The sequence below is a fragment of the Belonocnema kinseyi genome, chromosome 5 (assembly GCF_010883055.1).
Source record: "Belonocnema kinseyi isolate 2016_QV_RU_SX_M_011 chromosome 5, B_treatae_v1, whole genome shotgun sequence".
In the NCBI taxonomy this organism is placed as follows: domain Eukaryota; kingdom Metazoa; phylum Arthropoda; class Insecta; order Hymenoptera; family Cynipidae; genus Belonocnema; species Belonocnema kinseyi.
The window spans coordinates 85984721-86002307 of NC_046661.1; the positions used below are offsets into that span (position 1 = coordinate 85984721).

The window sequence follows — 17587 nt, forward strand, 5'->3', positions numbered from 1 at the left end:
GTCCGTTTAGCGTGCAATCGACTCGGGATACTTATAAGATACTACCATGATTTTTTCAGATTTTTTGGTCCAAAAATAAATTAGGCCAAAAACCAGCCTTACGACCCTCCCCCTTTAAAATGAATTTAGAAAAATGCAAGGGAATTTATAAGAATTAGTCTATAAATGTAAGGTGTGTTAAAAAAGTTTCAGCATGAATTAAATAAACATTTATTTGATATAATTGAATGAATTTAGAATACCAGGGAATAAAAAAAAATCAAGAGAATTCGAACAAAATTAATAGAAATGAGGATAAATTATTATAAGTCCGGGGTAAATTTAAAATTAATTCAAGTCAATTAAAAAAAATTTGAAAATCTCTTCAAATCTTTGAAAACCTACGAAATCCTTCATTTCTTGTGAATAAACTCTTTGAAATTCAGTAAAATATTATAAAATCAACAGGAATTCTAGAGCATCTTGTGATATTTGCTGAAATTCTGGCAAATTTATTGAAATATCTTCAGAGCTTAAAGTTTTTTTTTTAATCATTGAAATCGATGGAAATCTTCTAGAATTTTTAATCTTTTTAAATATCATAGAACTTGATCATTTCTGCATATTTTTTTACCAAGCCTATGCCAATTTTTTTAAATTCCTTCAAATCATTCAAATCTTTGGAAATTCCTTGAAATTTTTTAAATCTTATTAAATCAATTAAGATTCCTGAAATCATTTAAATTTCGATAAAACTGCTTGAAACTTTTTTAGGCTCTTGAAAACTCATCGAAATTAAAAAAAAAAAGAATACCTTAAAATTTGTCTTTCAAATCTTTGGAAACACCTGGTAATATTTAAAAATATTTTAAATCCTATGAAAATTCTCAATTGTTCAACTATTTTCTTTAAAATTGAATTTATTTTTTAGATTCATCATATTAATTAAAAATTCAACTATATGGTTGAAAAATTAATTTTTTTTAATGAATATTTTCGCTTTTTGGAAATGAATCTGTTATTGTTGAATAATCAACTATTCAACAATTATATTAAAATAATAAAAATTATATTTGATGTTTAAAGTACAACCACTACTTTTTAAGAAAAATAAACTATTTGGTTAAAAATTGAACTATTTATTTGAAAATCTGTTTTCTTTTAAATTTGTGATTTTTTTATTATTGTTTTATCTGAAAATTCAACTATTTCATTTTCGGTTGAAAATTTACCGTTTATAAGTGAAAAATTGAACCACTTGTAAACAATTCTTCTGACATGAAAATTCAGCTATTTGGTAGAAAATTAAAATATTTTGTTTAAATGAAATTATATTGTTGAAAATTTACATTTTTGGTTAAAAATTAATTTTTTTCTTCAAAATTCATATTTTTGTAACGAAAATTCAATTGTTTTGTAAAAAATGGTGTTTTTTTTTGCTTGAAAATTCAACAATTTTGTAGAAAGTTAATATTTTTTGTTGAAAATTCATCATTTTGGTTGATAATTCGATTATTTTTTTGAAAATTCGTCTTTTTTAATTGAATTCTAATAGTTAAAAATTGTAATTTTGAATTTCATTTTTGAAAATTTAATTATCTTGTTAGTCATCTTTGTTTGTCAAAAATTAAATTTTTTTTTTAATTGATACTTTTGGATACAAAGTCGAACTATTTGGTTGAAAATGAACTTTTTTGTTGAAAATATATATTTCTTGTTGAAAATTAAATTATTCGGTCGTAAATTAATTTTTTGATTAAAATTCAAAGTTTTGGGATGAAAAATCAACTTTTGTAGAAAAATTCTTTTTTTGTCTTGAAAGTTTAAAAAAATGGTAAAATTCTGAACTATTTGATTGAAAATTCAACTATTTTGTAAGAAAAATAAACTATTTGGTTAACATTTAAACTATTTATTTGAAAATTCAACTGGTTTTTTTTTATTCCTATTTTTTTAATTAAAAATTAATTTTTTTCATCTAAAAATTCAACTACTCAATTTTTTGTATAAAATTAATTTTCTTTTTTAAAAATTCATCATTTTTGTTGAGGATTTAACTATTTTGCTAAAAATTTGTCTTTCTTTCGTTGAATTCAACTGGTAGATAATAAGGTTGATTTCGTTGATAATTCGTTTTTTAACTGAATATTTAACTATTTCCATGTTGGTTGTAAACTTATATTTTTTACTTGAAAATTCATGTATTTTTTGGAAATTTTGTTTTTTGTCGGAAAATTAATTTGTTTTTATTTGACTTATATTGTTGAAAATTAAACTATTCGGTTAAAAATTAAACTATTTTGTAAGAAGAATAAACTATTAGATTTAACAATTAAACTACTTATTGGAAAATTTACCCGTTTTTTTGAAAATTCGTCTTTTATTATTCAAAATTAAATTTTTAATCCGAAAATTCCACTATTTTGTAGAAAATTCATCTGCTATTTTGTTTGTTTTGAGAATTCGTCGATTTTAGTATAAAATTAATCTTTTTTATGGAAATTTAACTTTTTAGCTGAAAATTTAAATATTCCAATTTTGGCTGTAAGCTTAAAGTTTTTACTAGTAGAAAATTCAAAAATGTTGCTTAAATTTGAATTGTATGGTTGAAAATTTACATTTTTGATTAAATTCATCTTTGTTTTTCAATTTACATTTTTGGTTAAGAATTAATTTTTTTCTTCAAAATTCATATTTTCGTAATAAAAACTTAACAACTTTGTAGAAAAGTAATATTTTTTGTTGAAAATTCAATCTTTTTTGGAAGAAAAATAAACTATTCGGTTAACAATTAAACTAATTATTTGAAAATTTAACAGTTTTTTTCAATTCGTCTTTGTTTGGTTAAAAATGAATTTTATCTAAAAATTTAACTTTACCATTTTTGGTTGACAGTTTATCCTTCTTAAACTGAAAATTCCACTTATTTTGTATTAAATTCATCTGTTTTTTGTTGTGAAAATTAGCCGATTTGGGTACAAAATTAATCATTTTTGTTGAAAATGCGTCATATTGGTTGATAATTAAGTTATTTTGTGAAAATTCGTTTTTTTTTTTAATTGAATTCAACTGGTTAAAAAGTGTAAAGTTGAATTTTATTTTTGAAAATTTAACTGTAATCTTTGTCGAAAATTAATTTGGTTTGCTGAAAATTGATCCTTTTGGATAGAAAATCGAACTATTTAGTTGAGTATAAACTTTTTTATTGAAATATATATTTTTGTTGAAAAATCAATTATTCGGTCGTCAATAAATTTTTGTTTAAATTCATATTTTCGGGATGAAAAATCAACTTTTTTAGAAAATTTATTTTTTTGCTTGATAGTTAAAAAAATGGTAATAAACTAAACTATTCGATTGAAAATTCAACTATTTTGTGAGAAAAATAAACTATTTGGTTAACAATTACACTATTTATTTGAAAATTTAACCTTTTTTTGGAAATTCGTATTTTTTAAATTAAAAATTAATTTTTTCATCTGAAAATTCCACTATTCAATTTTTTGGTTGAAAAATTATCTTTCTTAAGTAGAAATATCAACTATTTTTTTAGAAAATTCATACGATTTTTTGCTGTAATGGAAAATTGCCGATTTGGGTATAAAATTAATTTTATTTTTTGAAAATTCATCATTTTTGTTGAGGATTTAACAGTTTTGCTAAAAATTTGCCTTTCTTTCGTTGAATTCAACTGGTAGATAATTTGGTTGTTTTTGTTGATAATTCGTTTTTTAACTGAAAATTTAACTATTTCAAGGTTGGTTGTAAACTTATATTTTTTATTGAAAAGTCAACTATATGGTTGAAAATTTATGCACTTTTTTTTGTTGAATTTTTTTTTTTTAGTGGAAAATTAATGTCTTTTTTAAGTTGTCTCATATTGTTAAAAATTAAACTATTCGGTTATTTAAACTATTTAGTGGAAAATTTAACCATTATTTTGAAAATTCGGCTTTTTTATTCAAAATTAATTTTTTTTAAATTCTACTCTTTTGTAGAAAATTCATCTGATTATTTGTTTGTTTTTAGATTTCGACGATTTTAGTATAAAATTAATCTTCTTTTTTGAAAATGAATTATTTCTGTTGAGGATTAAACTATTTTTCTAAAAAAAAATTCTTTTCTCTTTCAATTCAACTGGTAGATAATGCGTTTGTTTTTGTTGAAAATTAGGTTTTCACCTAAAAATTTACATATTCCAATTTTGGTTGTGAACTTATATTCTTTATTTAAAAATTCAACTATATGGTTGAAAATTAGTGTATTTCGGTAGAAAATTAATCTATTTTAGTAAAAAATTTAACTATTTTCTTCAAACTGGTCTTTTTTCTTTTAATTCAACTGGTAGATAATTTGGTTGTTTTTATTGATAATTAGTTTTTTTAATGTTTGTTGTAAACTTATATTTTTTATTGAAAATTCAACTATATGGTTGAAAATTTATGTATTTTTTTGTTAAATTATGTTTGTTAGTGGAAAATGAACTTAATTTTTAATTTGACTTATATTGTTGAAAATTAAACAATGCGGTTAAAAATTAAACAATTTATTGGAAAATTTATCCATTTTTTTAGAAATTCGTCGCTTTTTATTCAAAATTAATTTTTCTGTTTGTTGAAAATTCATCTGATTTTTGGTTTGTTTTGAGAATTCGACGATTTTAGTATAAAATTAATCTTCTTTTTTGAAAATTTATCATTTTTGTTGAGGATTTAACTATTTACAAATTGTTCTTTTTTCTTTCAATTCAACTGGTAGATAATTCGTTCGTTTTTGTTGAAAATTAGTTTTTTAGTTGAAAATTGAAATATTCCAATTTTGGTTGTAAACCTATAGTTTTTACTAGTAGAAGATTCCAATATTTTGTTTAAATTTTAATTTTATTGTTAAAAATGTACATTTTTGTTTAAAATCATATTTTTTGTAAAATCATCTGTTTTTTGTGGTGGAAGTTCGCCAATATGGGTAGAAAATTAAACTTTTTTGTTAAAAATTCGTCTTTTTTTATTGAATTTAACTGGTTAAAAATTGTAATGTTGAATTTTATTTTTGAAAATTTAACTATCTTGTTAGTCATGTTTGTTTGTCGAAAATTAAATTGTTTTCTTGAAAATTGATCTTTTTGGACACTTTTTGGTTGAAAAAAAAAAACTTTTTTGTTGAAAATGTATATTTCTTGTTGAAAGTTAAATTATTCGGTCGGACAAAAATTTTTCTTTAAATTTATATTTTCGGGATGAAAAATCCACCTTGGTAGAAAAATCCTTTTTTTGGCTTGACAGTTTCAAAAAAGGTAAAAAGCCAAACTATTCGCTTGCAAACTTAACTATTTTGTAAGAAAAATAAACTATTTGGTTAACAATTAAATTATTTATTTGAAAATTCAACCTTTTTTTAAATTCGAATTTTTTTATTAAAAATTAATTTTTTCATCTAAAAATTCAACTATTCAATTTATTTTGAAAACTTATTTTTCTTGCGGAGGAAATTCAATTATTTTTTTAAAAATTCATATGATTTTTTGTTGTCATGAAAATTTGCCGATTTTGGTGTAAAATTTATTTTGTTTTTGAAAATTCATCATTTTTGTTAAGGATTTAACTATTTTGTTAAAAATTTGTCTTCCTTTCGTTGAATTCAACTGATAGATAATTTGGTTGTTTTTGTTGATAATAAACTTATATAAAATAAAAATAAAAATTAAAAATTAAATTAAATAAAAATAAAATCAACTATATGATTGAAAATTCATGTGTTTTTTTTTAATTTTGTTTTTTGGTGGAAATTTAATTTCTTTTTTAATTTGAATTATATTTTTGAAAATACAACTATTCGGTTAAAAATTAAACTATTTTGTAAGAAGAATAAAATATTAGATTTAAACATTTAATTTGTATTGGAAAATTTTAACCGCTTTTTTTTTTTAAATTCGTTTTTTTTATTCAAAATTAATTCTTTCACCTGAAAATTCAACTATTTTGTAGAAAATTCATCTGCTTTTTGTTTCATTTAAGAATTCGACAATTTTAGTATAAAATTAATTTTCTTTTTTGAAAATTTATCATTTTTGTTAATCATTTAACTATTTACAAATTGGTCTTTATTTCTTTCAATTCAACTGGTAGATAATTCGTTTGTTTTTGTTGAAATTTTTTTTTTCACCTGAAAATTTAAATATTCCAATTTTTGTTGTAAACTTATACTTTTACTTAAAAATTCAACCATTTAGTTGAAAATGAGTGTATTTTGGTAGAAAATTAAATTATTCTAGTAGAAAATTTAACTATTTTCTTAAAAATTGGTGTTTTTTTCTTTTAATTCAACTGGAAGATAATTCGTTTTTTTTTTTGTTGAAAATTAGTTTTTTTGTTGTTGTTGAAAATGCAACTATTTTGTAAGAAATTAATCTGCTTTTTGTTTGTTTTAAGAATTCGACGATTTTTGTATAAAATCAACCTTCTTTTTTGAAAATTTATTGTTTTTGTAGAAGATTAAAATTTTTTCCGAAAAATTTGTCTTTTTCTTTCAATTCAACAGGTAGATAATTCGTTTGTTTCTGTTGAAAATTAGTTTTTTATCAAAAAATTTAAATATTACAATTCTAGTTGTAAAATTATAGTTTTTACTTTAAAATTCAACTTGTTGCTTGAAAATTCCTATTTTGGTAGAAAATGAACCTGTTTTGTTAAAAAATTAACTATTTTCTTAAAGTCATCTTTATTTATCGCAAATTCAATTATTACGTTGAAAATTCGTCCGTTTGGATTGAAAAATCATCTTCTATGGTAGAAAAATAATATTTCCTGGTTGAAAAATCATCTCCCTTGGCTGAAAATGGACTTTATTCTCGAAAAAGTCTACGGCCACCCTGTTAATATTATTTATTTAAATATAAATACCGTAACAATGGCTACGCCCGTGAGAATTAAAGCAAGCAGAACTTCCTTCCAATATTTAAACGGATTGTTGCCCTGATCACCACCTCCTTCTGGTGTGTTAAAAGCTGAACAAGTGTCATGACAACTAGGAGGACAGTTAGGATTTGGTCCTAATTCGCAGGATGGAGATGCGATTGTAGGTGGTGGTTTTTTTTCCTCTGGACGTTGCGCTGAAGGCACACATTCTTCGGCTTTTAAGGTCGATCCCGAAAACCTATAAGGTTTTTTACCTTTTGTGCTTTCATGTCTCGACGAATCGACACTAATAATACCTAAAGATGAAAATAAAGAATTTTGGTCGATAATATTTGAATAAATTATTCAATATTCGCTTACCCTCAATAGGGTGGATCGAAAATAAAAAAATCCTGAGAAATATTGCCGAGTTTTTGTATTTTTTTGGGTTATATATTTTTTTTTTACATTCCTGGAGGTCAAAAAAGTATTCAAGTGACAAAAATGCACTAGAAAAAAAAGGGTCAGGACCCATGTTGCCTTTGGAAAATTTGGACGCATAGATTCGGATTTAGTTAGTTGGCATCATTCGTAGCGCTAATTCAAAGCATTTACAATTTAGAAACCTTATTTTGAATTGAATAATCTCGAATCTGAATAATTTAGGAATAAAATTCCGAAAATAGGATCAGTTAAAAGCTTTAAAAATGGAATATTTTCAAATTAGAATTTTGAAAAATCGCAACAACTTTCTTCTGCAGATTATCCTTTCAGTTATAAATTTTATTATTTAGTGGAAAATTTAATAATTTTCTTAAAAAGACGTCCATTTTGGTTGCTAATTGTTTGCTAATCTTATTTTGGTGTTAAAAAGTAAACTGAAACCTTCTTTGGATGAAAATTGAACTAATTTTTAAAGGTTTCTTGTTTAAATCATCTGTTTTAGGAGAAATTTCATCTTTCTTGAATAACAATGTAACTTTTCGGTTAAAAATTCAATTTTTTTTTTTGAAATTTTCTCCTGTTGATTTTAAAATTCATCTGCTTTAGCAAAAATTGAAACTTTCTTGGATAGAAATGCAACTGTTGGATGAAAATTCAACAATTTGTTAAAAGTCCTTATTTTTGTTTAAAAATTTTACTGTTTATATATAATATTCGGCCTGAAAAAAAGAACTGAAATATTTTCTGAATAAAAATTCAACTATTTTTTGAATTTTGATTTTGTTTTTATTCAATTAAAAATGCATCTGTTTCAAGTCAAATGTCATCTTTTTTGGATAAAAGTGCAAAATTTTAGTTGGAAATTAAGCTGTTATACTATTTTCTTATTGGAATATTTTTTAGAAAATTTATTTTTTGTGTTAAAATTTATGTTTTGGTGTTAAAAAATGAACTAAAATCTTTTCTGGATAAAGTTCAAAAAGAATTTTGTCTTTTTTATTACAAATTCATCTGTTTTAACACCTAATTTAATCTTTTTTTGATAGAATACAACTATTTGGTAGAGAATTCATCTCTTTTGTTAAAAATACATGAAAACTCAACTTTTTTGTTGTTGAACGGGTATCTTTTTAATTTAAAACTTCATCTGTTTTAGAAGAAATTTAATTTTTTTGTATGAAAATACAACTTTTTGGTTAAAAACTATTCTTCTTTGCTTGAGTGTTCAAATAATTTGTTTCAAAGATTTGGTTGAATTACTTTGTTAAGAAATCACTTTTTTTCTAAAAATTTATATTTTTAGTTAAAAATTCGTCTTTTTGGTTGAAAGTTTAATTATTTTGTTACAAATTAATCTTTTTTATTTCTTAATTTTTTTATTGAAAATTTAACTGTGTAGTTAAAAATACTTTTTTTTAATTAACTTTTTTAAAGAAATTGTGTCATTTACATTTTTAAGATTGATCCTTTTTAGTTAAAAATTAGCCTTTTTTGGTAAAAAATGATTGTTTAGTTTGAAGTTTCATTTTTGTTAGGTGAACATGCATCAGTTTCGTGGAAAATTAATTATTTGTTGTAAATTCATATTTTGTTTCTGGGTTGAAAGTTGAATAATTTAGATAAAATTTTATTTACCTGTTAAGTGAAAAATCTTTATTTGTTAGAAATTTGTCTTTTTTGTTTCAAAATTCTTCTCTTTTGTTGTATTAATTTCATTATTTTTTGATTAAAATATAATTTATGACACTTTTTCGTTGGGAATTTTTTTTTTTTGTAGCATGAATATTCAAATATTATGTTAAACATTTTGTTATTTTGTTTAAAATTCAAGTATTTTTTTCAAAAGTCATCTTTTATAGCAGAAAAGACATTTTTTTCGTTTGAGATAAATTAATAAATTTGAAAACCTTAAATTTGTATATCAGATACTGTTTTATTCCCTTAACAAAATATTATATGTTAAAAGTATTACCAGATTAAAATGCTGGTATTTGAATATTAATATTTAAAATGAAAAATTAGTCAAGGAAAAAGCAGAGAATTTTTAAAAAGTTCTTGGTTTCGCATTTTTCCGTAAGAGGCGCTACAAGCGATGCGAACTAACTAAATCGGAATTCACGCGTCCAAGTTTTCCGGAAGTGGGGTCTCATACTACTTCGTGGTTGCCATAGTACCTATTCTCCTTAAAAAAAGTTTGTACTAATTAGTTAGAAATTCAACTTTTGGATTTTTACTACTCTATTGTTTAAAATTATACTATTTGATAACAAAATTCACGTATATTGTTAAAATTCTTTTTTTCCATAGAAAATTAATCTCCTTGGTTGAATAAACATTTATTTCTTTGTTTGAAAATTTTAATATTTTGTTGAAATTTTCTTTTTTTAAATTCAAAAGTAATTGTTTTAACTAAACTTTTGGCTATTCTATTTTTGTTAAAAATCTATCTTTAATTGGTTAAAATAATTCTAGTACTTGATAAAAAAAATTTACGCATTTTGTTAAAAGTTCTCTTTTTGATAGAAAATTAATCTTCTTGGTTGACTAAACATTTATTTCTTTGTTTGAAAATTTAACTATATTGATAAAAATTCGTTTTTTAAATTGAAAAGTAATTTTTTTAACTAACATTTTTACTACTTTATTTGTTTTTAAAAATTATTCATTTTAAGTTGAAAATGTCACTATCAGGTTGAAAAATATATTTTTTTAAACGGGTAATTTAACTATTTTATTTTTGATAAAAAAATCTATCTTCTTTTGGTTAAAATAATTCTAGTACTTGATAAAAAAATTAACGTATTTTGCTAAGTTTTTTTCCATAGAAAATTAATCTCCTTGGTTAAATAAACATTTATTTCTTTGTTTGAAAATTTAACTATATTGTTCACAATTCGTTTTTTTAAATTGAAAAGTAATTTTTTAACTAAAATTTTTACTATTTTATTTTTTGTTAAAAATTAATCATTTTAAATTAAAAATATCTATTTTATTTTTGGTTGAAAATCTATCTTCTTTTGGTTAAAATTCTACTAGCTGAAAAAAAAATTCACGTATTTTGTTAAAAGTTCTTTTTTTACATAGAAAATGAATCTCCTTGATTGTATGAAAATTTATTTCTTTGTTTAAAAACTGAACTGTATTGTTCAAAATTCGTTTTTTTTTTTAAATTGAAAAGTAATTTTTTAAATTAAAATTAATACTATTTTATTTTTTGTTAAAAATGAATAAATTTAAGTTGAAAAAGTCATTATCAGGTTTAAAACTAATTTTTTTAACGGGTAATTAAACTATTTCATTTTAGGTTGAAAATCTATCTTATTTTGTTTAACATTCTATTATTTGATGAAAAAATTTACGTATTTTGTTAAAAGTTCTCTTTTCGATAGAAAATTAATTTCTTTGCTTGAAAATTGAACTTTTTTGTTGAAAATTATTTGTTTTTAATTAAAAAGTAATTTTTTTAACTAATCTTTTTATTATTTTATTTTTTGTTAAAAATTAATAGTTTTAAGTCGAAAATGTCACTATCAGTTTAAAAACTAATTTTTTTAAATAGATAATTTAACTATTCCATTTTTTGTTAAAAATCGATCTTCTTTTTGTTAAAATTCTAACATTTGATAAAAAAAATACACGTATTTTGTTAAAATTTCTTTTTTTACTTGAAAATTATTCTTTTTGGTAAAAAAATTATCTTGATTGAATGAAAATTTTTTTATTTGGTTGAAAATGGAACTATTTTATTGAAAATTTGATTTTCTTTTTTATGGTTAAAAATTCATCTCTTTAGTTCAAGTTTCAACTATTTTTTATTATTCATATTTTTTACTGATTTATTTTTAACTGAAAAGTTAAATCTTTTAATTTTGGTTGAAAAATCATGTATTTTGTTGAAAATTCTTATTTTGTTAAAAAATTAATCTTCTGTTTTGAAAATTGATTTTATTGTGTTAATTTGTGTTCAACTTTACTATTAGAAAATTCGTTTTTCTTGTTGAAAACAAATTTTTTAAATTGAAAATATAACTAAATTCCATTTTTGACTGGAAACTTATTTTTTTGTTGAAAATTCAACTTTTGGTAAAAAATTAAACTATTTGCTGTTGGGTCCAAATACAACTATTTTGTAATAATTCGTCTTTTTTATTTAATTGGACTGATAGAAAATTTGCTTTTTTTTGTTGAAAATGTAACTATTCCATTTTTGCTTGGAAAATTAATATTTAAAAAAAAGTAAAACTATTTGGTTCATGATTCAACTATTTAGGTAGAAAATTTTAATATTTCGTTAAAAATGAAGATTTAGAGTGGAAAATATAACCATTTATTTAAAAATTGATATATTTTGTTAAGGATTCAATTATCTTGCTAAAAATTCATCTTCGTGGATTAAAAATTCAATTATTTGATAGAAAATTAAACTTTTTGTTAAAAGTTCTTTTTCTCGGGTTAAAAATTCAATTTTTTTTGTAGAAAATACGTATTTTTTTGTTAAAAAATTTATATATAAGTATATAGTATCTCTTTTTGTGTAAAAAAATAATACTACTTGGTTGAAAATTCCTGTTTTTAATGAAAATTCAACTGTTTTATTAGAAAATTAAAATGTATAATTAAAAATTAAACTATTTTTTTTCAAATTAACTTCTTGGTATAAAATCAACTTTTTTGTTAAAAATTCATAGTATCGGTTTAACAACACAATCGATTTGTGGAAAATTCATCTATTTTGTTAATAATTCGCCTTTTTTTGGTAGATAATTGATATTTTTCTTTAATTCATCTTTTTTTTAAATTAATTTTTTGAACTGAAAATGTAATTATTCTATGTTTGGTTTTAAAAATTTCCCAATACGATACTTTTTCGCGGAGTGCTGATTTCGAATTCCAGAATTTTTTTTTCGACCCACCCTAGTCCGCAAACCATGCATAAATTAATTAAAAAACTAAGCAAAATGGGATGGACAGATTAAAATTCAGGAAGGTATTTTGCAGACAGGGAAATATAAAAAACACACTTTTTTTAGCAAAAAAAAAAAGTTAGATAAAAAATTAGGAGATTATGGAAATCAAGCCAGGTTTTTGAGCAACGTGACACTGAAAAAATAAACAAACCTAAAGGAAAAGTTGCATCGTATGTATGGAAGTTACATACAATACTATTTCTAGTTTTAGTCCCTGCAAAAAATAAATAAATCTCCTAAAATCAAATTATAACGAATGAATTAATTGTACAATAAATTACTCTGGAATAAAATATTAGAGCTTAAATAACTAAACCTAATCAGTATTTTCTGCAACACCAATTTTATCTAAACATTATTGATAAAAGAAAAAATTTCAACTGTAAATGCTTTCTTAATATTCAGATTGCAAAATAAATTTTAAAAGAAAATTGAAAAGGATTTGCCTTATATGTATCTGAAATATTAAAAAAAAACTTTTTGAATTTTCTCATAAATCTTGGGAAAATGATATTTATGTAACCTAAAAACAAATAAAAAATAAAAAAATAAATAGTTATTCGAAGTTATTCAAAATGTTAACATTTTAAATTATAATCCTTTATAACTAAATAATTGTAAAATGAAAAGATTAAAATCAGAATAACGTCAACAAAATCAAAAATACTTAATTTAAGCTTTCAATATTTTTTCGCTTAAAACTTAACCTGTAGAAATTATACAATTTTCATTTAAAATCCTTGATTGAAAAATAGTTGTATAACATAAAAGGTTAAAATTAGAATAATTTCATCTTAACCAAATTAAAAACTATGGTTTCAATTTAAATAATGCAAAATTCAAATTTTGTTTGAAATTGCAAAATTTTAAATTATAATCTTTTTATACCTCAAAAATAGTCGAATTAAAAATGTGACAATTGGAATAAATGAAAATTGATTTCAATATAAATAAATAAAATTTTTACTTTAAAAAATTCTACAATTTTAAATTAAACTCCTTTATTAATAAATAATTGTATAATATAAAAGGTTCAAATTTGAATAATGCCACGATACAAAAAATTAAGACAATTTGGTTTTAATTTAAATAATTTAAAATTGTTCCTATCGAAATAAAGATAAAATAGAAAACGTTACAATTGGAATAATTTCACGATAATAAATTTCAAACATAATGTTTTGAATTTAAATAATTCAAAATTTTATAAAATTGGATCTAAAATTTAAACGTTCAATATATTTTTTTTTTCGTAATCAAAATTGTTCAAAATTATACAATTTTCGATTAAAATCCTTCATTGCTAAACAATTGTATAATAGAAAAGGTAAAAATTGGAGTAACGCCATGTTATCAAAATTTAAAACATTTGGTTTCAATTTAAATAATTCAAAATTTAAATTTAAATAATTTAAAATTACGCAATTTTAAATTAAAATGCTTTGTACCTTAATAATCGTAAAATAGGAAAGGTTAAAATAAATTTGGATTTTCAAATTAAACGTTTAAGATTTTGTCGTTCCAAATTTAAATTCTATAAAAGTTAAGAATTTTTAATTAAAATCCTGTTACCTAAATAATTGTAAAATAGGAAAGGTTAAAATCGAAATAATGTAATTATTAACAAATTTCGAAAATATTTGGCTTCGATTGAAATAATTCAGAATGACACAAATTTGGATCTAGAATTTAAACGTTCAACGTTTTGTAGTTTATAATCAAATTTTTTTAAATTATACAATTTTCAATGAACATCCTGTATTGATACATAATTTTATAACAGAAAAGCTTAAAATTGGAATAACGTCATATTAACAAAACTCAATACTACTTGGTTTTACTTTGAATAATTCAAAATTTTAATTTAATTTCTTTTAAATTTCATAATTTTAAATTTAAATCCTTTGTGCCTAAGTAATTAAAAAATAGGAAACGTTGAAATTGAAATAATTTTATGTTAACAAAATAAAAAAAATACATGGTTTTAATTTAAATAATTCAAAATTGTATAAATTTGGATCTACAATTCAAACGTTAAAGATTTTTTCGACAAAAATCCAAACCTTTGAAAATTCAAAAATGTTATGTAAAAATACTTTATTGATAAATAATTTTTGTATAATAGAAGAGGTTAAAATTGGAATAATGCATTTTTAACCAGATTCAAAAATATTTTGCTTTAATTTTAATAAGTCAAAATGAAAACTGTTCAAAATAAAAAAAAAAATGTTAATTATTCACAATTTTTTTTCATTAAATTAAAATCCTTTGTACCCAAATAATTGCAAATGCAAAAGGCTAAAATTTGAATCATGTCAAGTTAAAAAATTCAAATTCTTGGTTTTTTTTTTAAATAATCAAAATTGTACAAATTTGGATTTAGAAATAAGACGTTAAAAATGTTGCCGTTCCAAATTAAAATTCTTCAAAGATTAAGATTTTTAATTTAAAATATATTTTAATTATTTCTAATTAAAATCCTCTGTAACTAAACAATTGTGAAATTGGAAGAGGTTAAATTTGGACAATGCCAGGTTAGTGAAATCCAAAAATACTTTATTTTAATTTAAATTATATATAATTGCATAAAATTCGACTTGGAATTAAAACGTTCAAAATTTTGTCGTTTAAAATCTAAACTTTTCCAAATTTTACAATTTTCATCTAAAATACTTTATTGTCAAATAATTTTAGAATAGAAAAGGTTAATATTAGAATAATGACATGTTAAAGAAATTAAAAAATATTTGGCTTTAATTTAGATAATTCATAATTCAAATTGTTTAAAATTATACAATTTTAAATAAAAATCCTTTGTTTGTAAATTCGAAAATACTTGTTTTTAATTTAAATCATTCAAGCTTAAATTGTTGAAAATTATATAATCAACAATTAAAATCTTTTGTACTTAAATAACTGTAAATTAGGAAATATTGAAATAATTCCATATTGACAAAAATTAAAAAATACTTGGTTTTAATTTAAATAATTCCAATTTTTATTGTTTAAAATTACACAACTTTAATTTACGATTTTTTTACCTGCATAATTGTAATATATAAGAGGTTAAAATTTCAATAATGCTATTTTATCTAAATACAAAAATACTTTAATTTAATGTATATAATGTATAATTGCATACATTTCGATTTGGAATAAGAATGTTCAACATTTTGTCGTTAAAAATCTAAACTTTTCCAAATTATACAATTTTCAACTAAAATCCTTTACTGCTAAATAATTTTATAATAGAGATGTTAAAATTGGAATTATATGTTAACAAGATTAAAAGACCCTTAATTTTAATTTAAATAATTCAGAATGGTATAAATTTAAACTTTTGAAAATATTACAATTTTGTATTAAAATACTTTATTCATAATTAAATATTGAGCAATAGACAAGGCTAAAATTGGAATAATGTCAAGTTAAAAAAAAACTCAAAAATACTCGAATTTAATTTGAATAATTCCAAATTGTATTAAATTAAGCATGTAAGTATTTCAAAACACCTAAATTAATTCTATAAAATGTGGAAAAATGACTGTTGAAAAGTTATAAAAGAAATATTTAAAAAATTTTAATTTTGCTTTCTCCCTTTGAAAAATTTCGAATAAATATCAGTTCTTTGCGTAGGTATAAGCTAAAAACCACTAATTTAAAACACAGTTGAATTTTGAAGCTGAAACCATACTTTATAGGTTATGTCACCAACAAGAAACTTTTTATCATTTATTCCTCACTAAAAAACATTTACCACTACAATTTTATAAATAAATGAGAACCACAGATCCTGTGCTTAATGTCAGTCAATATTTTACACAAATTGATTTCTTTATTAGTTATGATAAATATGAATAAACTTTCTGAGCCGCAAAACGAGATTAAGAAAAGAAATTGAATTTTCTTCGGAAAGGGTTCGAGTAAAGACTTACCAACATATTTTAATGGTCCCTGAAGGTGATTTCCGTGTGCGTGCCTCGAAATTTTCGACAATTGTCCGATGACTTTGCCGCAATTTAACATTTTTGACGGGCCAACGAGGGCCTTACGCAATATGGCAACGCGTGTGCCGGGATGCACGTTCTAAGATTTTCTCTCGCTCGACTATGACCGATGACTGGTGTTTGTTCAAATTTATTATCGCCACAAGGTCGGATAAAAACCGCATATTCCATGGGACACTCCATTCCCCGAATTTATCAAAATATTCCGTCTTTTGCCATCAGATTCAGCTTTTTCCAAATTTTTACCAATTTTCACACGTCTTGATTTCCAATTTTAAAACTGATTACGTCCGATTTTGAATTTTGAGACAAATTCTCCGACTGCCAAGGGAAAACGAAATCTGCAAACTGTGACAAGTGTGCTCTGACGATCGCCGATAAAGACCCGAAAAAACTTTCAGTCGATTTTTAAATAAATTTTTTGTTGGGGTTAGGTTCGTTAGTGTTGTGTTTTTAATTTTTTCAACACATTCTTCGAAGTAGAATTGGGTGTGATAAAGAAAGTGGTAATGAAACGAGTATAGATATTTTGGTACTAGTTTTTTGACATGAAAATCTGAAAATTTAATTAAAAGAATATTTTTTATTTTGATCTGTAGATTCAAAATTCCCGGGTTGTCACGAGGCTTGCGCAAGGCGGAAAATTTGAATCAATTTAAAGCAACATTTTTTAAATCAAAATTTAACAATATATTATGTTTCAAATACAATATTTTTCTTTTTTAGTTTTTTAATTTATTTATTCTGTTCAAAATTCATCATTTTTTTGTAGAAAATTCATCATTTGGTAATAAAAAATCAACTGTTTTATTAAAAAAAAACTATTTTGCTAAGAATACATTTTTTACATTGAAAATAAATTTTTTTAACAGAAAATGTAACATTTTCATTTTTAAATTCATGTGCATTGTTTAAAAAAGTTATCTTTTTGGTTGAAAAATCATGTCTTTGATTAAAAATTGAACTATTATGTTGAAATTTTTTGTTGTGAAAAATAATTTTTATAACTAAAACTTATAATAATTTCATTTTTTGTTTAAAATTATTGATTTTAGGTTAAAAATGCCGCTAACTAGCCTGGAAATTCGTATTTTTTTGTAGAAATGTAATCTGCTTGTTCAAAATTTATATCGGTTTGGCCGAAAATTAAACTGCTTTTATAAAAATTAATTTTATTTGGTTAAGGGCATGTGAGACAGCTAAATACCTATATTACCGACGACAGTTTTTCAGTTCACTGAATGTTTTTTTGAACCTAAGAACTTTTTTTGTAAATAAAATATCGAGCTGAAACTTT

At 22.1% G+C, this 17587-nt stretch overlaps 1 protein-coding gene across 2 annotated transcripts in view; it reads right to left on the bottom strand.

Annotated features, from left to right (window-relative positions):
- LOC117172504 (apoptosis-inducing factor 1, mitochondrial) overlaps positions 1-16672 on the bottom strand; it is a 47278-nt gene extending 30606 nt beyond the window's left edge. The window contains exons 1-3 of one of the 2 annotated variants that reach the window (XM_033360511.1): positions 16219-16672; positions 12435-12497; positions 6879-7189 (exon numbers count right to left, since the gene is read on the bottom strand). In XM_033360511.1, coding sequence (XP_033216402.1) covers positions 6879-7189; positions 12435-12497; positions 16219-16309 — 465 coding nt within the window. In that variant the 5' untranslated portion in view covers positions 16310-16672. The remainder of the gene's footprint in view (positions 1-6878; positions 7190-12434; positions 12498-16218) is intronic. The other variant, XM_033360512.1, reaches the window with a different exon arrangement.
- Positions 16673-17587: the final 915 nt, after the last annotated feature.